Genomic DNA, 27,521 nt, shown 5'->3' with positions numbered 1-27,521 from the left:
GGCTATATAAACATCAATGTGTACACATACAAATAAGTATGGAAACATAGTACACACACATCACATGTCATGACATAACATCTAAATCATCTAACAGAGTATAAATCATCTCATGATGTAAATACATCATAACTCATGTAATGCAACTAAATGCATATGAAACATTAAGTCTAGCCGATCGGACCTTTCTTAGCATCTTAAGCACTTCTATATCTAGCCTCAAATTTCTTCTAGAGCTCAATCGGGAGACGTGCTTACGCGTTATTTAGCATCTAAAGCATATATTCATCTTTCCTCAACCGATATACGAGGATATGCTTACGCGTTTTCCATCATGTCATATGCATCTCTATCATGTCTATTTGCATCTCTACTCTTATGGCATGTAAATAACATATTTGGTGAGCTTACTACTTTTAATTTATCTATGGATTATCAACCCATTTACATTACCTCTTACTCACATACATCATCCTAAAACATGTATTACATTGCTCTTCATGCCAATCATAACATTATCATGCATTGACATCATGACCATGGATATCTTTCAAAGATCACTAACTAATGGGTAAACATTAGTACATGCCATAATTACAATAATACATTAATAATCAATTCATAATCATAGAATTGATTATGTAATCTTAAACTTTAATAACAGTTTGATCCAGCCATTTTCCATCATCCTCAAACGAATTGGTCTTGGCATAAACATAAAAGTTATAGGTCTGTGCTTAGCTTCTAATGCTTCAGGAATCATCTCATTTTGATTTTTATAACTAAGTTATGGTCGAAATACTGAAGCAGGGTTTTGTCCACTAAATCCGAATTTTATATTAACTAGCCACATCAATTCCTATTGACATTAACCAAGAGGTTAATTATGGATCAAATAAACCTCCCCTTAATAGGCTTTAATTCTTAAAGGAAGTGTAGAATCTCATTCCAAAATCATCGATTATTGCTATAAACATTGTAAGCTAAGCAAACAACACATCAACACTTCTAATAGCAAATTCAACCACATGTGGCCTCCATATACAATTTTGCCACAATCAGTATCCACACTTCATTTTTTCAATCAAACATACAAATCATAAAACATAAAGAGCAATAACTTCATGTATAATGAATTCAAGGCAATAAGTAGAATAAAGAGTTCAAACACTTGCCATCAACTAATTCTATGCCTTAAAGCTTTATTTAAGGTTTCATAAAAATCTACAAACCCTAGCATAAACTAAAGTCATGGGGGGTTCTTCCTTTTTAGACTTCCTCCAACAAATCCTTTGCCTTTGACTCTTTTACACCTAATCCTACATATATAACATTATACCTCAACATCTACCTCAAATCTTAAAACATCAAAAATAAGTTTTTAATCCTTACCTTAAACCATTCAAATTGAAGATCCAAGGCTCCTATCTTGTTCTCCTTGAAAAATTAAGCAAAACTCCTTTAAAACTTAGAGAAAGAAAGCTTGTTTATGGAGATTTGGAAATGGAAGAAGGCGGAACCTTGCTCTTTGCTTATCTTACAGGAAAATTTCATTTATTTCAAAATTATGCAATGGCACAATTAAGTTTTTATTTGATTATAAGTCCTTAATTCTTTATGTATAGGGAATACAGCAGCACATCACTTAGACATAATAATAAGCATCACATACAATGCCATAAATAAAGCAAGACAGCACTCACCTCCTACAAAACACTTCAAGACTATCCAGAGCTACAAGACGGCAAAATAACACATGGCCCTAAGCCTCTCATGTGTATGATTCATACCGTTCCAAATGAATTGACTATTTTGCCCTTAGTTAGATTTATGCTTTTAACATAAAATTAACATCTAAAGGACTATTTTGAGTTAGGAACATACCTTTGATATCTGGGTATTACACACCAACTATTTTATATGATAATTATGTATGTTTTCATAGTATATGTTATAAAATATACTATTAGAAAGAAGTCATTACATTAGTGGAGGAAGCAGTGGACCTTCCATAAGAAGGCAATGTGATATGTTGAGGACTTGTAGGTTTGGTAGGTCATCCAATATAAGCATTAGGGCATCCTTAAGTATCACTAAGCATCTCAAGCTCAAAATCTTCAAATTTGGAAGAAATTTGGCTATCGTAGAAGCAAAGAGAACGTCAAAAGGACCCATGACCTTGAGTTTACTGAAGTTCTTGCAATTTAGGACTAGTTCCTTGTAAGATAAGGTGGATTTACTATACTAGGCATTGTTAGGGATTCAAGACATCTCCATGTACGAATGGCCTTGCAAATTACATCCTTCTTTATTCTGTTCCTTTCTTGAACTTGGCATCCTTGTTTTGGGGTTGTTGAGTTTGTGGAGGTGGCAGCACTAAAGATCTTGCATTCCATTACCATTGAGGTTGGGTCCTGCTACTGTTGTTACTGATCCATAGTAATTATCTATTTGCATTCTTCCATCACCGCATGATTTGGATCTAAAATCTTCCATCATGCTTTTAAAACAAAAACATCAATGTGGATTTTGAGCTCTGTGTTCTATATCAAAATAAAATAATTGGTCTGATGTGATTCGACTGGAATCGCACTAGGCCGAGTGCGATTCGGCCAGAATCCCAAATGACCTACAAATTATTTTTTTTTTTTTTCAGTTTTTTAATTTTTGTGTGAGAAGACTCAGGTGAGAAGGAAAGGGGGAGAGAAAGTGGAGGAGAAAAAGAGAGAAGGAGAAGAAAGAAGAAAGGTGAAGAAGAAGAAAAGGGAGGAGAACGAAGAAGAAAAGAGAAGGCGTTCGTGAAGAGATAGACAACAATTTTTACATTTTCTTAGATTTATTTTTGAGTGATTCTGGATTAAACAAAGTGTGAAGATTCGAGGTGAAACCAGTGGATTCATCAATTGGGGAGATTCTTTTCCTTTTCTCTTGTTTCCATGATGTTGAACTTGGAATTTTTCGTTTCTTTTAATTGTTTTATTGATTTAGACATGAACTAACCTATTTTGGGTTAGGGTTTTGATGTAGTTCGGATTCTAATGGGTTAGAGAGTTGATGAGTATTAATTTCATATGATTTTTCTTTGATTGTGTGATTATTCTGTATTTATTGTTTTTATGTGATGAACATGATGAGATTGAGAGATAATTCATGTTAAGCTTCTTGGGTAATCACCATTGTATTATTGGATGCTAGAGATAGATTCAAGAACCAATGAAATCAATCTAGGATTCTTGTGCTTAATGAGCTTAGATTTATTAACTTTCAATTTGTTGGGTGCGGAAGGTTAATAGGGAAGAGTAGGAAAACATAGCCTGAGAAGGTATGTTGGACACCTTAGAGAGTTCGATTTACAATCAATGCATGTGAATATGAATTTAGTTTAATTCTTTAGGTTTAACCCATAGAGTCCGAATGAAGTCAAAACCCTACCCGTTTGTTTGAATTGATTTTATCCATATTTTAAATCTTGCTTTCATAGTTTACTTTTATTTTAGTAAATTTTGTTTTAGTTATAGTTTAAATTGCTCCCTTTAATCCAAAAGAATTCGATTGCTTCAACTTGAAAACGGTAGAAAACTTAGTGCTTAGCAACAATCCTCGTGGGAACGATACTCACTCATCACTCTATTACTTGTGCGACTAATATACTTGCTACATTTGCATGTTGTAGGAAACACGCATCAAGTTAAAAAAAATAAATGAATGATAATGAAATTAAAGCAAAACCCAACAACTTAACTAATTAAACAATGCTAACAAATGCTAGGGTGTTGATTTCACCTAGATACGCTAACCCAATTCATAGAATCTATTATCCAAGTTCTAATTCCTTGATTGAAAATCAAATTCCCTAAGTTGTAACACATACCTTCTCAGGCTACATTTCCCTACTTATCCCTATTAAGCTTCCGCACCCAACAAAATGAAGATTAATAGTTGAAAGTCTTTTAAGCTTTATGGAATTCTATCTAGATTTCATAGATCGCTAAACCTATCTTTAGCGTTTGCTTAATCTACGGTATTTATCCCAAGAGGCACAATCAAAAATCACTTCTCAGTCTCATTGTGAACAACACACATTTGAATGGTGATCAAGCATCCAAAAGTCACTAAGCAAAGAGATAAACACTCAATCATGAAATTAAAACTCAAAGTAAATCAATTCATATAAATTTGAATCATTGTATCAAGGTTACATCAAACCCTAGCTAAACAACTCAGTTCATACTAAAAAATGAAATAAAATAACAAAAACCAACTGAATCAAGATTCATCATTGAAAAACAAGCAAAAGATGGATAAATCTTCTCTAATTTGAAGCCCAAATCTTCAATAATCTTCTCCTTCCATGAGCTGCCTCTTTATACGGTTTATACAATAGATTTTTTTTAACGAAACATAACAGTAGGTGGGAAACTGTCATTATGAACTTGAAGGGTGGGAAAAGTGTCGTTTCGAAACTTGGCAGGTGGAAAACTATCATTTCGCCAAACCTTGGGTGGGACAATGTCATTCTTCCTTAAGTTTATCATATTTAATATAACATCTCTACAGTGATACTCTATATAGGAATAACCTTCACATAATCATAAAAAATTTTGGTTCCAACTTGAGTCAGTTATAAATAAGAATAAACTTTACATTATAATAAGTTAAATTTTTTTTTAGGTCCCGTCTTAAAGAACTAGCCCCAAGATAATAATAATTATCTATATATTACAAAAAATATATGCTAGGTTACTTGAATTGGTTAAAGATTGTATGGGTTGTATTATAGTACAATGTATTTAATGAATTTACATTGAGAGGAAAACATTAAAGAGAATGCAAAATTTTAGACTTTTAAGATGACTTTGCATATTCCGATACTACATAATACATGTCAGTAAAACCTCTCTATAGTCATAATAGTGGGACTAACTAATTTTATTACTATGAGGAGGTTATAACTTAATAGAGGTATAGTTAAAAAAATTTCTTATTTCATAATTTATGTTTTAGTAGTACAATATTAGGATTTTAATTCATATTTTAATAATATTAGAGTTTCAATTCAACACTTTAATTACGTACTTTTGAAACGGATAGAAGATCATGTTTTGAAACCAACAAAGATAACTATCCTTGATGGAATTGTAAATATAGTTGTTGCATGGCAACTGATGTGAAGTCACAGACAATTGCCAATTGTTTTAAGCATTACAAAATTAGGACTCTTGATGTTAATGAATTGCAAGTTACAAATGAAGTGAATAGAGAGAATCAAAGAGTCATTATAGAATTGAGTGATTAGATTCAACAACTTTACTACACTAATCGAATAAATATTAATGTCTTCCTTAATAATCCAAATGAGTAACAGGTTATGTATGCTTTAACAAAAGAAAAAATCATTTCTACAATTAAACAAGAAGAAAAAAGAAATAATTATGAGGATGATAGTAGGAAAATACAAAAAATTTCATGTCAAAAAGTTGTAAACATGCTTGAGAAGCTAGAAATGTTTTAGCTTTAACAAGAAAATGTCCATGCTAGCGAGTAATGTACCCGCAAGTTAAAAGATGTGGTAACAACTCTAAAGCATAAATCATTGTCCCAAACAACTTTAGATAAATATTTTATTTCATCTTAAACCTTAAATGTAACATACCATATATTTTTTTTGCAATATATAAATAATTATTACTATGTAGAGGCAACTTTCCTTAAGATGTGAATTAGAAAAATTATAACTTATTATAGTGTGGAGTTTATTCTTATTTATAACTATCCCAAATTGGGAATATAATTTTTTATGACTATGTAGAATTTATTCCAATATAAAGTATCACTATAAAGAGATTTCACTGTACTAGCTTTTTGAGATTATGTATGTATATCTCTTTTATCAATGTTACCTTGGATTTGACATACTCTATTAATTAATTATTAATATAATGTATATTTTACCCTTATACCATTTGCACTAAGGATAATTAAGTCAAAATAATAATTTTTATAAATATACCTCTATCAATTTATAATCTCTTCATAGTAATAAAATTAGTTTGATCCAGTATTATGATTATATAGAGCGGTTGTACTCTCTCTCTTCTCTCTCTCTCTCTCTCTCTCTCTCTCCTCTCTCTCTCTCTCTCTCTCTTCTCTATATATATATATATATATATATATATATATATATATATGATAAGGTACTAAGGTGTATAATAAATGTAAAAAAAAAAAAAAAAAAAAAATTTCCAAACTAAAAATTAAAGTTTTTATTTGATTTGTTTAACCTCTTATTTAAATAAAAATAAAATATTGAGATTGAGTTCCATCTTTTTTTTTTTTTTTTTTTTTTTTTTAATTCTTAGTTTAAACCCCTATACACCCGAAAAATATCACATACCACAATTCATTTTATGTCGATTGGATTTTGAAGTTTTTTTTTTTTTTAATTTTATCACATCCTACACCAAATTTTAAATTTTTTTTCGCATCCATACTCATAAATGGGGGCAAAAAATAAACGTTCCTAGAGAGAATATTTAAAATTAAGATAATAATTTTTCCATAAATTTGTTGGAATTCCAATATCTACCTTGGTGGATGCCTGGATGGTATGCAAGCTTCTTATAAAACAAGATTCTCCCTTCGATTTGGGATTTAATTTTAATAAAAACGTGAAAGGATTTTAACGAATATTTTTATCACATCGTTTTTTTTAATTATTATTTTTTTTTGCCAATGTAAAGAAGCGAAACCGATGAAGATCAACAAAGAAACTGTGAAGAGTAAAACAAGGAGCTACGATGGCTCTGAAATGGCAACAAGATTTTCACGATACCTGTACTCTTTTTCACTCTTTACAATTATTCCTTTCCATTATCACATTCATTACATTTTCTCTTTATTTGGAAATTTTGCCAGCAATATCTTTCTTCCCATTACTGTCATTCATTTTCATCTTCACCAAAAACCCCATTTTTCTTTGCTTCATCTTCTCCAAAAACCCCTTTCTTCATCAGCAAAACTCTTTAAAATCTCGCCATAGGTAAGTTCTAGTTCTCTTTCAAACAACACACACACACACACACACATATACATGAAAATTAGACTTGCAGAAGTTCTATAAAATCTTTAACTGCGGACAAAATGTCAGCTGTTGTCTGTTTATTATTTGCACGTAAATTGTATTATGCCACAGACCCGCTTTGGATCGTGTTTTTTTACGTGTCAGAGTGCATGTTGTTTGTGTTGGTGTTGCAGTTCTCTATGCGTTAAGATTGGTTTATTTATGGGTTTTTGTTTTTTTGTTTTCTTTTTTTGGATTATATTGATACACTAATTTTGATTAAGGCAGTGAAGAAATGAGAAAATTAATCATATTTGGCGTTATAATTGTGAGTCAACTGGACTATTGTTATTGTTAGAGAGGGTAGTTTCTTCTGTAAATGCATTTTGCCTACTTCTGAGGAGAAGGCTGGATTGAAAATTTGAAAATACAAAAAGTTTTGATTTAACCTTTCCCTTGAAACAGATTTCTTAGTTTAGATTAAATTATCTCAATTATTTTAGAAAAACTTTATTGCCTGTGATGCTTGCTTTGAGGACACAAAGAATCTGAAATTTATAAACAATCTGCAATGAGAATTAAATGTTGTTTTATATTCTTCGTTTGTTAGGATATTGATGTTTGAGGTCCAGCAAGAGGAAAAAATTGGTGGAAAAGAAAGATAAAGAATTTGTTTCTTTGCTTTTCCATATTCTCTTGGCAAAAATCATGTATTCTGGGTAAATTTTAAGTGGTTTGTCAAAATGAATGCATGATAAGCTCTGTATATCCTTAGTTTTGGTTTATTTAATGACAATATATAGCTGATCATTTAATCTATTGGTTTTAGTGATTTTTGTGAACACTTCAGTTCTGAAAGATCTGAAATATCTTGGTAAATTATGCTCTCTTCAGGATATTTAGGATTATAAAAGCTTTAAAAACAGCATGAGCACACAGGAATTAGGGCAATTCAGAAAGGGATGTCAAAAATGCTCAGAGGAGGAGAATTCTACCAGACCGGACCTCAACAATCCACCGCCTGATGAGAGCACGACCCTGGCTGACATATCCTTCAATTTCAATTCTCAACAGTGTCCACCTGAAGCGTGCCGAGGTTTCAAGAGGAAAGCAGAAGTATTGAGATCATTGATGATGATGTTGCTATAATGACCAAAGTGTTTGATCAGGTATAATATATAATATTCATGTAAATTTCTTTTCTGAGGAACTTTATTATTTTCAGTATACTGATTCATTTCTGTCGATGTTATTTGTTAGGCCAAGAACAATTATCGGAGAAACCAGTCTCAGGTATCGATGGGCTGAAAGATGTGCCTAATGAGGCTGGCGGATTGTTAAGTCTTTCAGGTAGCGTAAGTAAATGGGTTTTAGTCCATAATCTTTTAGAATCCATGTATATCATAAATGCTATCTGGCAAAAAAGACATTACTCTTGAGCGACTCTGATGAGAATTGTGTTCTTTAAATGTTGCTTGACGATTGTTATCTTTGCTTTGAAGTCAGTTAATTTGTTGTATGTTTGTTTCTTAATATTAAGATAATGCTTACTGGTGTGAATTTTAATGTACAGAAACGGCGAATTGTACTGCAAGCAAAGAAGAGATCCGATGGATGAAGTATTACTAGTAGATATCTTAGCAGATGGAAGAAGTAGTAACAGAGACAAGGTCATTTAAACAAGCTTATATAGAAGCTACTATATGCTACTTGCTTGATATTTTGTCATTATTGTGTCTATAGTATGTCATCGCCATGGCATTTTTGTTGCTTTTCTTCTGCATCTATTTATGCATGGGCAAAGATCATGTTATGTGCATAGATAAAGAATCGCTGGCATCAATTTTATGTGTTTACCATCTATACGGCTCAAGTGATTTAATTCACTCAATGGTCTTGCTTCAATCAAATATCTCTGATGCAATGTCAAATAAGGCCAATATAACCTTCTTTACTCTTCTGGATGTCGAAATTAAGAAATACCTTCATATTTCTGTTCTTTGCTTGCTTTTTTTCTGCAATAGATTTCTTCTAGGTGTGTTCATCTTATTTGTATCTTCCGCAGTTCATATAATCCATTAGAGATCTGGGAAATTTAGGAAGAAAAGACGCATCAGTGACAGCAAAGCTGAACTAACTCTATTTGCAGCTTCAAAAACTCATATTGTAAACCAATTCTTCCTCATAATTGCTTTCCATTACATAGATCATCATTTTTTTGCATTCTTATCTTCCCCTTAGTCAAAAATATAAGACTTGGACCAAGATGTTAAACAACATTATAATGCGAAATCTCAATCTATCTAGTACATTCCTCGTGCAGATTTTAGTTCATTTTATAGTTTTTTACTTTAACAGTTTAATCCTTGATTATATTTCATTACAGGAGAAGATGTGTGAAACCAGTAGAGTTTTGAAGAATCCTGAGCCCGAGGCGCCCAGTTTCATTTGTCCGATCTGCATCGGTCCAATGAGTATGGCAACAACAACAAAGTGTGGCCATGTGTTCTGCCAGGAATGCATAAGAAAGCCATTGCAGCTCAAGGGAAATGTCCTACTTGCAGGAAGAAACTTGGAAAAGAGAGCATCATCAGGGTGTTTCTTCCAACAACCAATTGAATGAATAAATCATAGGTAATGCCTTTGAATTAATGAGCAGCTTGTTATTTATTTGCTTGAGTGGTGATGACAGTCTTCACTTCCCTTTGGGCAAAGATATTGATGTTAAATAGAGGACTTAATAAGATCTTTTTTTTTTTTTTTTTTTTAAGATAATCTATAAGTATTTTTCTTAAGAAAATATGTATTATGTACATTAGTAAGAAGTATATAGAAATTTGACGAACTTTAACCTTGAAATGTTTTTGAAGTTGTAACCATGATACTTGAAGAGTAAAATTCATGTCTATGATACTTAAAGAGTAGAGTTCTTGTGGTATGAATTTAAATTAATATTTTCACCGACAACAAAAATCTCTATTGATTGAAAATTTTTGAATGCATTCAACCACCTAATGAGGTTGTGTATACATTGTGTGTGTACGTGCTTGGATACACGAGAGATCAATCATCTAAATTGTAACAAAAATTCAATTATTTTCCAATTAGAATAAGAGATTATCAATAGAAATATAGATATATAAAAATGGCATGAGAGATTTATAAGTATAAATGATGAAATTGATGTAATTAAAGATTTAAAGCAAATCTAACAATATGGTACCGGATCTATGGATTATTTAAGAAAATCATTAAACCAAGTGTATCATAATTTTATTTTTAAATTTTCAATACAGAAAAGGAATATAAGAGTAAAACATTCATAGTTCTATAATTTCAAACGGGCTTAGGCTTTGACCTGGCAGCGTAGGTTTAAAACCAAGACCGGCCCGATTGGCCGCCATACTCCAGCCCTATCTCTGGCATCTTTCCCAATTTAATCTTTTTGAATTTCCTCAAAAAGACAGTGGTTCTGCGTTCTAGTTCATAGAGAGAGAGAGAGTAATTGAGACAAAAATGGCGGACGCAATGGAAGTCTTACTTCTTTGCTCCTCTCGATCTCCACTCCATTCGCAGGTCTTTTCTATTCTCATACAACTTCATCAACTTTATAGCATGCGTTGATGTACAATTTCTTGTTGTTTGTGAATTTTAGTGGAAGTGAGAGAGTTGATGGAGATCCATAGAAGTAACGAAGACTTTGAACGGGAAGCCATCAGTACTGATTCGGAGAATTTACTCAAAGATTGTGCTCTTCACCTCGAGGTAAATTCTAGTGTTTTTTTCATTTAATTTAAATTTATCGGTTTTTTTTTTTTTTAAATTATAAGGAATTTTGCAGAGCAAAGTGAAGGAAATTATATCGGAGTGCTCCGATGTCAGTTTTTTGGGAATTAAAGATATAGGTAAACCCTCTTTTAACTTTATATTTTTTGGGTTTTTTATTAGATTAAAAAATAGAAAAACTTGTAAAATTATGAAGCAAAATACGTAATTGAAAAGAGGGAAAAAATTTAAAATTATAGTATGGAATAGAATAAGGAGGTGAAATTTTTACCAAAGAGGGCCTTGAGTGGTTTTTATTTTTTATTTCTTAATGGTGATGCAGATGCATACTTAGAGCATTTGAAAGAGGAGCTGAAGACTGTAGAGGCTGTAGGCAGTAAAATCTCTAATGAAATCGAGTCTCTTACAAGATCCCGTGTAGAAGGTGAGGTATTTTATATACCTGGGTTGCACATATATTTACACAATTTCGTACTCAGTATCCATGTGTGTGTATTTGAGTTTGCAGATTCCAATAGACTGGAGAGTGATCTTGAAGAGTTGAATTGCTCTTTGGATTTAGTTGCATCCCAGGTTGGTTCTTCATTGACAACAATTTTTTCTTTTACTATTTGTTTCAAACTAGTTCTTCTGTGGTTAGAAAAATAATATTAGCTCAAGCTTGTTGTTTAACTGAAGCAATTGATGATGGATTTTGTGTACTATTTAGTTGGGTCAGGGGAAGGCTATAGAGAATCCACATGCCGATTGCTCTAAAGATGAAGAAGATCAATCAGATATAATGAAAATTCATGAAGACCAGAAATTTGAGGTGTTAATCCTGAACATTTTTGTTTGGTACTTCCATGATTGGTTTGTGAATTATTTTTTATGATGCTTGTGCAAAATTATTTGCATCATATTTTCACTTCATCAAGAGTCTGGCATGTTTGCAAGAATTTCGAGTTTCAAGTTCATTCATGATGCTAAGTTTATTCTCACTGTATCATATTGTTTCTGGTGCTTTGTGTTTAAGAGAAATTTATGAGAGGATTCAGATAGAATTGTTGGCATGATGAATCTAAGTGCTAACCTGTGGAAACACAAAATGTTCTTAAACCAGTTTAGTGTGGAGCTACATAAATTAGATAGTAATTTTGTTTAATTAGGCCCCAAGTGTTTTTGAAAAATTTCTTTGGAGATTAATAGGTTGGAGACTATTTAAAATGTGAAGTATAGAGCAGCACAAGTGGTTGTGACGTAAAATCAATAATCCAAGTTTCATTATATGTTTAGGGAAATATTTTATTTAGGGATATTTCTTGTTTGAGGTATTTGGTTCTCTTGATACGATTTTCTTTTAAATAGCGTTTGCATAACTAATTTAGAGTAAATTTAGATTTCCTTTTCATTTAGGGCTTTTGTCATTATGAGTGGGCCTTATGTTTCTTTGTGGAGAATAGAAACTAATGACAGACATAATTATGATGAATGAATTATTTCTACCCCTTGCCTTCTCTAAATTCTTCCCTTTTCTGCAAATTCTTTCTCCTTTTTGGTTCTTTTTTCTTAGTTATTTATAGTTCATCCCTTTTTAATTTATACTCTTCTTATTCTTTTTCCCTCTCCTCCTNATTACATTTTCTCTTTATTTGGAAATTTTGCCTCAGCAATATCTTTCTTCCCATTACTGTCATTCATTTTCATCTTCACCAAAAACCCCATTTTTCTTTGCTTTCATCTTCTCCAAAAACCCCTTTCTTCATCAGCAAAACTCTTTCAAAATCTCGCCATAGGTAAGTTCTAGTTCTCTTTCAAACAAACACACACACACACACACACATATACATGAAAATTAGACTTGCAGAAGTTCTATAAAATCTTTAACTGCGGACAAAATGTCAGCTGTTGTCTGTTTATTATATTGCACGTTAAAATTTTTGTATTATGTCACAGACCCGCTTTGGATTCTGTGTTTTTTTACGTGTCAGAGTGCATGTTAGTGTTGTGTTGTGTTTGCAGTTCTCTTATGCGTTAAAGATTGGTTAATATTATGGGTTTTTTGTTTTTTTGTTTTCTTTTTTTGGATTATATTGATACACTAATTTTGATTAAGGCAGTGAAGAAATGAGAAAATTAATCAGTATTATGGCGTTATAATTTGTGAGTCAACTGGACTATTGTTATTGTTAGGAGACGGTAGTTTCTTCTGTAAATGCATTTTTGCCTACTTCTGAGGAGAAGGCTGGATTGAAAATTTGAAAATACAAAAAGTTTTGATTCTAACCTTTCCCTTGAAACAGATTTCTTAGTTTAGATTAAATTATCCTTCAATTATTATTAGAAAAACTTTATTGCCCTGTTGATGCTTGCTTTGAGGACACAAAGAATCTGAAATTTATAAAACAATCTGCAATGAGAATTAAATGTTGTTTTATATTCTTCGTTGTTTAGGATATTGATGTTTGAGGTCCAGCAAGAGGAAAAAATTGGTGGAAAAGAATAGATAAAGAATTTGTTTCTTTGCTTTTCTCATATTCTCATTGGCAAAAATACATGTATTCTGGGTAAATTTTAAGTGGTTTGTCAAAATTGAATGCATGATAAGCTCTGTATATCCTTAGTTTTTGGTTTTATTTTAATGACAATATCATAGCTGATCATTTAATCTATTGGTTTTAGTGATTATTGTGAACACTTCAGTTCTGAAAGATCTGAAATATTCTTGGTAAATTATGCTCTCTTCAGGATACTTTAGGATTATAAAAGCTTTAAAAACAGCATGAGCACACAGGAATTAGGGAAATTTCCAGAAAGGGATGTCAAAAATGCTCAGAGGAGGAGAATTCTACCAGACCTGGACCTCAACAATCCACCGCCTGATGAGAGCACGACCCCGGCTGACATATCCTTCAATTTCAATTCTCAACAGTGTCCACCTGAAGCGTGCCAAGGTTATCAAGAGGAAAGCAGAAGTATTGAGATCATTGATGATGATGTTGCTATAATTGACCAAAGTATGTTTGATGAGGTATGATATAATAATCTTCATGTAAATTTCTTTTCTGAGGAACTTTTATTATTTTCAGATATACTGATTCATTTCTGTCGATTTTAATTCTTGTTAGGCCAAGAACAATTATCGGAGAAACCAGTCTCAGGTTATCGATGGGCTAAAAGATGTGCCTAATGAGGCTGGCGGATTGTTAAATAGTCTTTCAGGTAGCAGTAAGTAAATGGTCTTTAGTCCATAATCTTTTAGAATCCATGTATATCATAAATGCTATCTGGCAAAAAATGACATTACTCTTGAGCGACTCTGATGAGAATTGTGTTCTTTAATTATGTTGCTTGACGATTGTTATGTTTGCTTTGAAGTCAGTTAATTTGTTGTATGTTTTGTTTCTTAATATTAAGATAATGCTTAAGTCTGGTGCTGAATTTTAATGTACAGAAACGGCGAACTGGTACTGCAAGCAAAGAAGAGATCCGATGGATGAAGTAATTACTAGTAGATATCTTAGCATGATGGAAGAAGCTAGTAACAGAGACAAGGTCATTATAACAAGCTTATATAGAAGCTACTATATTGCTACTTGCTTGATATTTTTGTTCTTATATTTGTGTCTATAGTATGTCATCGCCATGGCAATTTTTCTGTAGCTTTTCTTCTGCATCTGTTTATGCATGGGCAAAGATCATGTTATGTGCATAGATAAAGAATCGCTAGCATCAATTTTATGTGTTTACCATCTATCACGGCTCAAGTGATTTTAATTCATCTCAATGTTCTTGCTTCAATCAAATATCTCTGATGCAATATCAAATAAGGCCAATATAACCTTCTTTACTCTTCTGGATGTCGAAATTAAGAAATTACCTTCATATTTCTGTTCTTTGATTGCTTTATTTTCTGCAATAGATTTCTTTCTAGTGATGTTCATCTTATTTGACTATCCTTCCGCAGTTCATATAATCCATTAGAGATCTGGGAAATTTAGGAAGAAAAGACTGCATCAGTGACAGCAAAGCTGAACTAACTCTATTTGCAGCTTCAAAAACTTCATATTGTAAACCAATTCCTCATAATTGCTTTCCATTACATAGATCATCATTTTTTTGCATTCTTATCTTCCCCTTAGTCAAAACTATAAGACTTGGACCAAGATGTTAAACAACATTATAATGCGAAATCTCAATCTATCTATGTACATTCCTCGTGCAGATTTTAGTTCATTTTATAGTTTTTTACTTTAACAGTTTATAATCCTTGATTATATTTCCATTTACAGGAGAAGAATGTTGTGAAACCAGTAGAGTTTTCGAAGAATCCTGAGCCCGAGGCGCCCAGTTTCATTTGTCCGATCTGCATCGGTCCAATGAGTATGGCAACAACAACAAAGTGTGGCCATGTGTTCTGCCAGGAATGCATAAAGAAAGCCATTGCAGCTCAAGGGAAATGTCCTACTTGCAGGAAGAAACTTGGAAAGAGAGGCATCATCAGGGTGTTTCTTCCAACAACCAATTGAATGAATAAATCATAGTGTAATGCCTTTGAATTAATGATACAGCTTGTTATTTATTTGCTTGAAGTTGGTGATGACAGTCTTCACTTCCCTTTGGGCAAAGATATTGATGTTGAAATAGAGGACTTAACCAGATCTTTTTTTTTTTAAAGATAATCTATAAGTATTTTTCATTAAGAAAATATGTATATATGTACATCCAGTAAAGAAGGATATATAGAAATTTGACGAACTTTAACCCTTGAAATGTTTTTGAAGTTGTAACCTATGATACTCTGAAGAGTAAAATTCATGTCTATGATACTTTAAAGTGTAAAAGTTCTTGTGGTATGAATTTAAATTAATATTTTCACCGAAAACAAAAATCTCTATTGATTGAATAATTTTTGAATGAATTCAACCACCTAATGAGGTTGTGTCATATCATTGTGTGTGTGCACGTGCTTTGGATACACGAGAGATCAATCATCTAAATTTGTAACAAAAAATTCAATTATTTTCCAATTAGAATAAGAGATTATCAATAGAAATATGGATATATAAAAAATTGACATGAGAGATTTATAAGTATAAATGATTGAAATTGATGTAATTAAAGATTTAAAAGCAAATCTAACAATATGGTACCGGATCTATTGGATTATTTAAGAAAATCATTGAACCAAGTCTATCATAAATTTTATTTTTAAATTTTCAATACACGAAAAGGAATATAAGAGTAAAACATTCATAGTTCTATAATTTCAAACGGGCTTAGGCTTTGACCTGGCAGCGTAGGTTTTAAAACCAAGACCGGCCCCGATTGGCCCGCCCCATTACTCCAGCCCTATCTCTGGCATCTTTCCCAATTTAATCTTTTTGAATTTCCCTCAAAAAAACAGTGGTTCTGCGTTCTGGTTCATAGAGAGAGAGAGAGAGAGTAATTGAGACAAAAATGGCGGACGCAATGGAAGTCTCTACTTCTTCTGCTCCTCTCGATCTCCACTCCATTCGCAGGTCTTTTTCTATTCTCATACAACTTCATCAACTTTATCTATGCATGCGTGTATGTACAATTTCTTGTTTGTTTGTGAATTTTAGTGAAGTGAGAGAGTTGATGGAGATCCATAGAAGTAACGAAGACTTTGAACGGGAAGCCATCAGTACTGATTCGGAGAATTTACTCAAAGATTGTGCTCTTCACCTCGAGGTAAATCTTCTAGTGTCCTTTTTCATTTAATTTAAATTTATTGGTTTTTTTTTTTTTTTTTACTTGATATAATGAAAATTTTGCAGAGCAAAGTGAAGGAAATTATATCGGAGTGCTCCGATGTCAGTTTTTTGGGAATTAAAGATATAGGTAAACCCGCTTTTAACTTTATTTTTTTTGGGTTTTTTATTAGATTAAAAAATAGAAAAACTTGTAAAATTATGATGCAAAATACGTAATTGAAAAGAGGGAAAAAATTTAAAATTATAGTATGGAATAGAATAAGGAGGTGAAATTTTGACCAAAGTGGGCCTTGAGTGGTTTTTATTTTTTATTTCTTAATGGTGATGCAGATGCATACTTAGAGCATTTGAAAGAGGAGCTGAAGACTGTAGAGGCTGTAGGCAGTAAAATCTCTAATGAAATCGAGTCTCTTACAAGATCCCGTGTAGAAGGTGAGGTATTTTATATACCTGGGTTGCACATATATTTACACAATTTCGTACTCAGTATCCATGTGTGTGTATTTGAGTTTGCAGATTCCAATAGACTGGAGAGTGATCTTGAAGAGTTGAATTGCTCTTTGGATTTAGTTGCATCCCAGGTTGGTTCTTCATTGACAACAATTTTTTCTTTTACTATTTGTTTCAAACTAGTTCTTCTGTGGTTAGAAAAATAATATTAGCTCAAGCTTGTTGTTTAACTGAAGCAATTGATGATGGATTTTGTGTACTATTTAGTTGGGTCAGGGGAAGGCTATAGAGAATCCACATGCCGATTGCTCTAAAGATGAAGAAGATCAATCAGATATAATGAAAATTCATGAAGACCAGAAATTTGAGGTGTTAATCCTGAACATTTTTGTTTGGTACTTCCATGATTGGTTTGTGAATTATTTTTTATGATGCTTGTGCAAAATTATTTGCATCATATTTTCACTTCATCAAGAGTCTGGCATGTTTGCAAGAATTTCGAGTTTCAAGTTCATTTCTGACGCTAAGTTTATTCTCACTGTATCATATTGTTTCTGGTGCTTTGTGTTTAAGAGAAATTTATGAGAGGATTCAGATAGAATTGTTGGCATGATGAATGTAAGTGCTAACCTGTGGAAATACAAAATGTTCTTAAACCAGTTTAGTGTGGAGCTACATAAATTAGATAGTAATTTTGTTTAATTAGGCCCCAAGTGCTTTTGAAAAATTTCTTTGGAGATTAATAGGTTGGAGACTACTTAAAATGTGAAGTATAGAGCAGCACAAGTGGTTGTGACGTAAAATCAATAATCCAAGTTTCATTATATTTTTAGGGAAATATTTTATTTAGGGATATTTCTTGTTTGAGGTATTTGGTTCTCTTGATATGATTTTCTTTTAAATAGCGTTTGCATAACTAATTTAGAGTAAATTTAGATTTCCTTTTCATTTAGGGCTCTTGTCATTATGAGTGGGCCTTATGTTTCTTTGTGGAGAATAGAAACTAATGACATACATAATTATGATGAATGAATTATTTCTACTCGCTTTCTCTAAATTCTTCCCTTTTCTGCAAATTCTTTCTCCTTTTTGGTTCTCTTTTCTTAGTTATTTATAGTTCATCCCTTTTTAATTTATACTCTTCTTATTCTTTTTCCCTCTCCTTCTCCTTTATCTTTTTGTCTCACATTAGATTTGTGTACTGATGTAATAAATAGTTCATTTGAACTAGGCTTGTAGAAAGAATTTGGGGTTAGTTGGGAGAACTTATGGCAGCTCACTTTTTATTTCTAAATGTTGGAGATGCTAGTAGGTTTTCTATGGTTCCATGAGGGGAGGGCCCTTTAAGGGCTGCTTTTTATGATCTCTGTTATTGTGCTAGGATAAGATTGCTAATATGGTTTTATATTTGGTTTGTCTTTTTATTTATAATTGTTGATTTATGTGTAAGACAGATAGGAACATGTGTATATTTTTCTTTTGTCTATTTACTGGTGGGTAATAACCTGTTTTTGTATACCTTCCAGCTTTTAGAACTTGAAAGTGAGATTGAAAAGAATAATATAATTCTGAACTCCTTGCAAGATCTCGATTCTATGTACAAAAGGTAATTCATAGACTTTTGGGCTTTAATTATCTGTAAGTTTTGTATCTTCTACCTTTTTCCTTACATGCTTATTTTATGGTTATTTTCAGGTTTGATGTTGTAGAACAGATTGAGGATTCATTGACCGGTCTAAAGGTTATTGAATGTGATGGAAACTGTTTTAGGTTGTCAATGCAAACATATATCCCAAAATTAGAGGGATTGTCGTTCCAGCAAACAATTGAAGATGTCAGTGAGCCATCTGAAGTGAACCATGAGTTGCTTATAGAACTTGTAGATGGGACTATGGAATTGAAGAATGTTGAGGTATTTCATCCTTTATGTTTCTCACAACTTGAAATCATCCCCTTCATTTATATTCCATGTAATGCAAAGAACTAAAGACACTCCAACATTATGCACTTCTAGCCATACCAGTGAAAAATAAATCATGTCTGAGCTTACGTATGTCACGGAGAATTTGTGTAAAGGCAACCATCATTTTCACAAGAAGCCACCTAAGAATCAAAGAGCACTGCTATGAGTGTTAAAGTTTACAATAGCCCAATCTTTGGAACTTGTATTGTTATTCTTAGGATATCCATATTGACTAAATCTTTAATTTGATGCAGTTTCATATACCTATTGAGATCTTTCAATCACTAGCTTAAATATTTGAATTGGTTTTTTGGTCATGGTATTAGAATCTATACAAAATTTGGCTTGTTTTGTGGATCCATCTTGCTGGTTCTTGTGCTCTGTATGTTTTATTTTATTTTATTTCTGTTGGCCCTACTTGTGAGGGCAGATGTTAGCAAAATCTGTCATAGAATAAAACTTGTATTTAATATGCCTTCACATGCTTGTTGAAACACGAGTCATTATCTGCCAGCTTAAACTTTTGGATTGGTTGCTCCATCATGTTATCAGAGTTTGTTAGACACATTTCATAGATCATTCCTTCCCTTATTTTTATGCTCGATATGTTAGTTCTGTCTTTAATTTGGGCCTGCACCTTAGAGGGGTCGTTTGGAAATACTACATATGTGAAATCTTCAATTTGTTATGGTTTTGTATGCAGTATACCTCTTCAACCTTTCCACCAACTAGCTTGAGCTATTAGGTTGGTTTCCCCGTTAATTGTATGGGTGCATAGGGTGCCTTGCACTGTAGGATCTGGGGGATGTTTTGCCCATTCCTTGTTAAATTGTGATGCTTGGGGTCTTTGCTTGGGCAATAAATTATTAAATTGAAAGCTTTTTTTTTTTTCACTATAGACAGCTGCCTAGTTTAAAATAATTAAACATTCCTGTTATTTTCATTTTATGAGTATTAAGAGAAAAGCACAGATGGATGGATTTATATCTCTGCAATTTCTAGACAGATTTCTTGTGTTTTTATGAGAACTTTGGGGAGACTAAAAGAAAGTTTTAGCTATCTAAAATCTTTACCTCCTCTTGTTTTCAGATGTGTAGAGATAAGGTTTTGTTTTCAAAAATCATTTCATCTACTTACTCAAAGAATGTCATGTTTTGCCATTTTTTTCTTGGTTCTTTATCTTTAAGTCTTTCTTTAGGCCAATGAAGCCAAGTTTCATTATTGCAATCACGTCTATTAATGTTAGAGTCAGTTTCTTTTTCTTTGAAATAAAATAAAATACATATCCAAAAGATTAATTATTTTTGTCTAGACTGGCACTTGGAAGATGAATTTCTTATAGGAAAATTGGTAGGTGAAGATTCTTTCTCATTTGATGATAATAAAAAGTTTGCTATTTTTAATATTATTTGATTTTTTAATATGCAGTTTTGTTTCTTTCTTGTCATCTAGTAGTTCAATTGTTTGTTTCAGTTTCACAGGCATTCATATTCAACTTCTAATGTTGAAGAACAAATAATATCTGGTCAGACTTTTATAGATCTTTTTAAATCTTTTTAATGCTCATTCCAATGTCATTCAGATATTTCCAAACGACGTATACATTGGTGATATTGTTGATGTTGCAAAGTCGTTCAGGTTTGTTTTCCCTTTCAAGGTTTAATCATTGTTTCTCTCTCTATGCCCACATGCATTCCTTTGCTGTATTCATTTTTGTGAATCATAACATGAATAACTGAATTTACTTTTACCATCTTGCATATGCATTGGAAGAAATGAGTGGCACTTAACATAATTAAGGCTCATGTACCATGATCTTTCTATAATGTTTGAACGATGAACTAGTTCATAATGTAAATGTATTGTAGGTGATCTTTGGGTGTTGTTGGATGACATGCATATAGTTTGAAAATATATTGCGCTTTGATTTTACTTAATCAATTGGCATCATCTATAAAAGGATTAACAAATGTTCATCTGATATGTCAATCAAATACTTATCAACTTGTGTTAGTCTAGAAGGAAAGTTATCACTCAAGGGGCTTCTATATATAGATAATGATTGTTTATCTGTTCATAGCCTCATTACATTGAAGATCTTGCTGAACTTGTTGAATTCTCAAGAATATTTTTACTAAAGATAATTGTGGATTGAAGCCAAATGCTCACTGTAAATACCAATTGCAGCTGTGAACTATTTGGTTCTCTTTAAATATATATAGGGGGCGTTTGGTTGGGTGTTATGTGGGATTACTGGGGTTAAGTCATCTTATATTACTTGATTATTATGTTTGGTTGTCAATTAATATAAGATACCGATAATCTTCAAATAGCAATAGTGGTTATTATTGGTAATATTGGAGATAATCTGATTACCTCCATTTTCTTAGATATTCTAAGATTACCAGGGTTATCTTTTTTTATTACAATTCTATTCTTTATTAATAAAATTTTAGGACAATAATGCCCTTATTTTTAAATTTATTTACATAAATATGACTTTTACTATTTCACCTCAATTAATTAACTTTTTGGACAAAATTACCCTTAAATTCAAAACAAATTACAGTCCACCCAAGCCACGACCCTCACCCACCTGCTGCCGGCAACCACCGCTGCGGCCAGCCACCGCCGGAACGATGCATGGAAGGCCGAAAATGGCCGCCGTGCGCCGATATGGCCATTTCCTGCCAGACTAGATCGTGCCAGATCTGACCTTTAACGGCCACAGCCGTCGACGGCCAGATCATTTCTGGCCGGAAATGGTCATACGGCGCACGAAGGCCATTTCCTGCCTTCGGTGCGTCGTTAGGTTGCCGACGGCCTGCGGTGGTTGCCGGCAGTGGCTGGGTTGGTGGGGGTGCTTTGTTGATTTTTCAAACTTTTATTATGCGGTTGTTTTTGCTAAGTTTTTAAATATAGGGGGGTTATAATAATCCAAATAATAATCAATATAAAAAAATAATATAATAATAATATTTAATTAGAGGACAATTCAGTAATTTAAATAACATATCCACCAATTTATTCCTCCCAACCAAACATATTAATATAACATACCCACCAATTAACCAAACACATTTTACTAAAGATTCCTAGAAATCTTCAAGGTAATCTAATTTTCCAGTAATCTAACATTCCCAGTAATCCAACATTCCCTGAACCAAACGCCCCCATAGGGGTAATTATTATGACCCCTTGAGTGATCTTTAAATTTTAGTGCTAACAACCATGAATAATTTTTTACTGAAAACTTTCCCATTTAGGAGGGGTTTTAATTGTTCTTGAAAACATTGGGTGATAATGATAATTCAATGATCTCTTAGGGGAATCCATAATGAATACTCAAATATATATTTGTTGTCAACATACATATTAGGTTTTAGAAATATAATTGTTTCAGGGTGCTATGATTGCTTTCACTGAATTGCAATTTATTGAAGGTACTATCTTATTTCTGTTTGGTCTTCTAGTAAGAAGAAAATTATTAAAGTAGATTTTAATGCTTCTGTAATAGGCCTCCAATTGATACATAAGATATGAGACAGTTGTTTTGGCTTAAAATATCCTTATGGATGGAAGGTTAAGATCATAAAACCATTTTGAGGAAACAGAAATTTCTTAACCCTCCCACTACCAGTGAAGCAGAAGCAGAGTTTGTTCCCATTTTGCCCACAATTTTAATATCTATGGTCCAGGATTACCGTGAGTGTGTGCTGTTTGTTCCTTATCTTTGATAGTAATATTGGTTTGTATATGTTTATAAATATGGCAATTTATGCTGGGTGTGTGTGTGATTATGTTGTATTTGCTGCTGGGAGTTTTTAAAGTTAAGATCATGACTAACACCAACAATAATGTTATTCCAAATTAGTGAAATAAATTATAAATATTTGCGTCATTACAATTTTAAAGATGAACTTCAACTGTAAAGATAATATAAAGAAAAAAAAAGTGACTAGGTTATTGGTTACCTCGTTACGGTAGTATGCCCCAATGAAGGGTTATTCCATGATATGGGTTGGTGTTAGTCCAGAAGGATTTGGACAATTAAATGAGGGTTTATGCACACCCAATATCAGTAATGTATGGTGGAGACTTTTCCAAATAATAAAGGTTTTGGCTTAATCAGCGATGGACAATTTTCTGTTACTTAAATAGTATAGTTTGAATAAAGAATAACTGTAAAATTTTTAAATTTCTCGGCAGTTGATTGTGTAAGGAAGTTTTCTTCTGTTTTATATCTCTCTCCTTTTTCCAGCTCTTGACACTTTAATCACCATGTCATTTGCTAAAAGTCACTAGTTAACCTTTTCAATTCACTGTTATTGGATAGCCCGTTTCTGTAGGATCTCCTAGCTTAATGGGTTCTTTTAGGTTGCGTATTCGAATTTTTTGCATTTGCTGGGTAATGGTTAGACAACAACAAATTATTGTGGTCAAGTTTTGGACACAAGCCTTTGGTGCGTGCAATGGACCAAGGTGGCACCTTCTGATAGATTTATTCCGTATAAACTATATAGAGTTTATTTGATGGATCAGTATATTTTTTATTTTGGGGAGTTAAAGTAAGAATTGTTATATACATGCAAAGAAAGATAGTTTATACATTCTTGTTGAGTGAGTGGTTACTGTATGTTTGTTATCATCTCATTAGCATAATAGTTGGATTTGCTAAAATGAATTTGACAGACTATATGTACTGCTTGTATTGGCTTAATTTCATTGGAACACAATCTATTTAAATGATGCAGGCAGTTCCATTCACAGTTTGCAGTGCTCGAGACAGAGTCTTCATTGCAGTGGTTTGTAGGAAAAGTACAAGATAGAATCATTCTAAGTACTCTGAGACGATTTGTAGTGAAAAATGCCCATAAATCAAGGTGACACTGTTATATCTGTTGGTAAAATTTATATAGCTTCATTTTTTTGAATTATTTAGTCAGGTATCAGAAGATAATGGTTGGTATATTTGTAAAGTTATTCCTTAAAATAAAGTGTCTTTATGCGGGTATAGTTCAACATGCAGGCATTTCTTTGAGTACTTGGACAGAGATGAGATGGTTGTGGCTCATTTGCTTGGAGGAGTTGATGCATTCATAAAGTTATCTCAGGGTTGGCCACTGTCAAATTCTCCATTGAAATTGATCTCTCTCAAGAGCTCAAATCATCAGTCAAAGCGAATTTCTCTTAGCTTTCTTTGCAAGGTTGAGGTGAGAGGAATTTTTCTCCATAACTGCTATAGAAAGATATCATATTTCAAGAATTTCAACCTTTCTAATGGTGATTTTGTTGAAACCGCTCTTATAATATTAATGACATCTAACATAGATGGAGTGGATGTTTCTGAAAGTGGGAATGACTTGAACTTGTGAATTTATAAAGTAAGATCTACCAGGATCCTTAGTTTTTTGCAGCTGAATGTTCCAGTAAATATAAGTAGATATCTTCTTTGAAATTTCCAAGAAATGGTGGAGGAGAGAAATTTTTTGAAAGGATCAATGACTTGCCTTTTGGTTTGCGAGGCAACTTTTGCATCTGTTAAAAGTTCCATTGGTTTTTGTTATTCTCTTTCAGAATGACTATATTTACTTTTGCATCTGTTAAAAGTTCCATTGGTTTTTGTTATTCTCTTGCAGAATGACTATATTTACAATTTTCGATGTATATGATGGTGCATTTGATTAAGATTCCTACCTCTGCATGTGCCACTTGCAGATTATTGCTGCTCTAGATTCTTCACCTTACCTATTGTCTGGTCAGACCTAAAATGGGATGATTTTGCGGGATGAAATTGGCTTCATGAAACTTGTTTTTGTGTTGGCATAGGGGAAGTCATCATATATTATATTTTTAATATTATGAAACCCTCATAATTGCTCTTCTGTATTTGAAATATCTACATGTAAATTACTCATTTATTGATTCTTTTGTTCCTTTACTTGATTTAAATTTCTCAGGAAGCGGCAAATTCCTTGGACTTACCAGTTCGACAAAATTTATCAAGCTTTGTTGATGCTGTCGAAAAGATACTTATAGAGCAAATGCGCACAGAACTCCATTCTGATGTTGCCCCTGGCAAATGAGTGCATTGTTTATCCTATTCACCACTTGGTAATTTCGAATATCACTTCATCTATAATTTGAAATATGTTGCATAATTGGCTCAAATTCTGTAAAAAATATCACCAGTATTAGACAAGTCAATGCAATTTGGCTTCATGTCTGCATATAAATGTTTGTCAAATTTCGTTCGAGCGGTCTTCGTAATAATTTATAATTTTTCATGTAAAATCCTTCTACGGAACGCTTTTATAAACATGTAAATCTCTTGTTCAGGAAACTATTGAAATTTGTTCCGAACAAATTACTCATATCTAAGTTTTAGTTATTTTATTTTTCTTATTTTGATTAAACTAGATAACATAATGGCTGTAACAGTCACAAAAATGCGCCTTGATTCGCAATTTAAAATAGCCTTTACGAACACCGTTAATTCTTTATTTTTATAATTTTTTTTAATAAACCTTGTGTGTTTAGCCTTTTTGTACTGAATAGTGAATACCCATTGGTTACAGAAATCGGACCCCAACCTTAGTGTGTTTGGCATTTTATGTAGTGAGCACCTGTTTGGTTTGGAAATGTGATCCTAATTCTTATGTGTTTGAACCTTTTTTTTAGTGAGCTCCTTTTTAGAAATGCGATCCTAACTTTCAATTTTAGTTGATCGTTATATTATTCTATTTAAATTTAAAGGAAATGACATTTTTATCAAAATTTGTCAATAATGTTGAGAAGTTAATATATTTTTTAAGGGTTATATTAATAAAATTGTTGATAAATTTGAAGATTGAATTGATAATATTTTGTACTAACTTACTAGTACAAAAGAGGCCAAGCATATGAGGATTACGATCATATTTCCGAAACTAACATATGAAACTATTGAGTGTTTGTTAAAAAAGTTCACGCACACGAGGATAACTATAAAAAAAAAAACCTTTTTATTATAAAAGTTTTACAGCCTTTTAACATGGGAAGGCTGTCTAATGTAGTTTAATACTGAAATGAGAACACAAGTGTGTGGGTTGTTTGGACTTTGGAGCAATTGATCTCCACTCCACCTATACTATAGTCAGTTTTTTGGCGGATCAGTTCATTTGGACACCAATTAGAGTTTGGGTCTTACCGGTAAAATCCATAAATTGGACAATTAAAAAACCCAATCAACTTTATTTCTAGTGCATTTGCCCTAACGTCGAGGTTTAGTAAGTGGGGGTGTTAGCAAAATTTAGAGTTTTAGACCCAGTAAAGCTCTTACCTTTTTAACAATAGTTAGAACAAGTTACCTTTACATAATTTAACTATTTGAGGTATGATATAATAACAAAAACAATTTTTTCGTTAATGAGCTGTTAGTGATTTATTAAATTATCTTTGATATGAGTTAGCAAGTGTTATCAAATTGTTTTCTTATTATTTATTTTAATACCTATAATTTAACGACGGAAAGATTTATATTATTCTAAAATTTAACTATAAAGGGACCTATATTATTTATAAAACCCTAGGGAGATTTTTTTTTTTTTTTTTGTTTTATCATATCTGAAAAAGATTATTGTCATACCCAATGTTTTAAAACCTGGTCCGGCCCGGCCGGTTGAACCGGGACCCAGCTGATGAGCCGGGTCGGGTGAGCCTAAAAACCGGTGTTTTTAGTCTGTCCGCTGGCGCCCGCGGTTGGATCGGTGTACTGTAGCACACACCGGTCCAACCGTCCATTTTAAAAATTCTGGGTCAACATTTGTAATATAAAATAATTAAATTTAATAATAAAAACTTAAATAGTAAACCCCAATATCATTTCCTTTCCCTCATTCACCACACACCACCCCACCCCACCCCACCACCCCCCCAATTTTCACGCGTCCCACACTTTGCTTTGAAAGTCTGAACTCTGAAGCTTCACTCTCACTGAACTCTGAAAATTACCGCCAGAGTCTTCCCTTCACCGTCGAAACTCGTCGCTGCAGCCTTCACCGTCAACGGTTTGCTTCGTCATCAGCTGGGGTGCTGCTCATTTCGCGATCTTCTCTAGCGTCCACCCTTCATCACCGCTGATCTACGCCGTAATCCATCGTCTTCATTCTTGATTCTTCTCGGAGCTGCACAGTGCATAGTCGATCTGGATCTCGGAGCTGCACGCACTCTTCTTCACATTGCTTGAATTTGACTCAGCTCTTTATAGTTGCCCTGTTCACAGCCGAGCTCCACCTCCCCGACGGGCAACGAACGGCAGCTCATCTTCACCAACAGGTAACTGTCACGGTGTAGACATGTCTTTGTTTTAGCCTTTAGGTCTTGTACATGATCAGGGCATTAGGCCTGAACCGAAATGGGAAGCCTTCATGGTTTGTCGCTTCATTAACTACCAGTTCCTGTAGTGCTTCCTTAGGTGTAAGGGCTGAAATGTTAGGATCTTGGTTGCAGAAGAGGTCTTGGAATGTTGATTTCTTCTTTTTGGCTTCTTGATATCATTTGTTAA

At 32.8% G+C, this 27,521-nt stretch overlaps 2 protein-coding genes across 3 annotated transcripts; both read left to right on the top strand.

The window, feature by feature from the left end:
- Positions 1-10,724: 10,724 nt before the first annotated feature.
- Positions 10,725-25,372, top strand: LOC116112319. Its single transcript, XM_031398474.1, has 21 exons — positions 10,725-10,825; positions 10,902-10,965; positions 11,169-11,270; positions 11,355-11,419; positions 11,556-11,698; positions 13,607-13,856; positions 13,954-14,053; positions 14,280-14,380; positions 15,118-15,330; positions 16,256-16,347; positions 16,432-16,540; positions 16,627-16,690; positions 16,894-16,995; positions 17,080-17,144; positions 17,281-17,382; positions 18,540-18,619; positions 18,709-18,925; positions 20,559-20,614; positions 23,731-23,859; positions 24,006-24,189; positions 24,937-25,372. The coding sequence occupies exons 1-21, from the start codon at positions 10,733-10,735 to the stop codon at positions 25,060-25,062; spliced, it is 2,457 nt and encodes an 818-aa protein (XP_031254334.1). The 5' UTR covers positions 10,725-10,732; the 3' UTR covers positions 25,063-25,372.
- On the top strand, positions 12,524-15,481 carry LOC116112391 (E3 ubiquitin-protein ligase RNF4-like). Of its 2 annotated transcripts, none has more exons than XM_031398537.1 (5): positions 12,524-12,621; positions 13,574-13,856; positions 13,954-14,047; positions 14,280-14,380; positions 15,118-15,481. In XM_031398537.1, exons 2-5 carry the CDS (start codon positions 13,608-13,610, stop codon positions 15,352-15,354), a joined length of 681 nt encoding a protein of 226 aa, XP_031254397.1. In that variant the 5' UTR covers positions 12,524-12,621; positions 13,574-13,607; the 3' UTR covers positions 15,355-15,481. The 2 variants fall into 2 exon arrangements, with proteins under 2 accessions (XP_031254397.1, XP_031254392.1); XM_031398532.1 differs by having other exon boundaries at positions 13,954-14,053.
- Positions 25,373-27,521: the final 2,149 nt, after the last annotated feature.

The sequence above is a fragment of the Pistacia vera genome, unplaced genomic scaffold, assembly GCF_008641045.1.
Source record: "Pistacia vera cultivar Batoury unplaced genomic scaffold, PisVer_v2 Contig120, whole genome shotgun sequence".
In the NCBI taxonomy this organism is placed as follows: domain Eukaryota; kingdom Viridiplantae; phylum Streptophyta; class Magnoliopsida; order Sapindales; family Anacardiaceae; genus Pistacia; species Pistacia vera.
The sequence above is the reverse complement of the archived record's forward strand: the minus strand, read 5'-3'. Positions and strand labels throughout refer to the sequence as shown.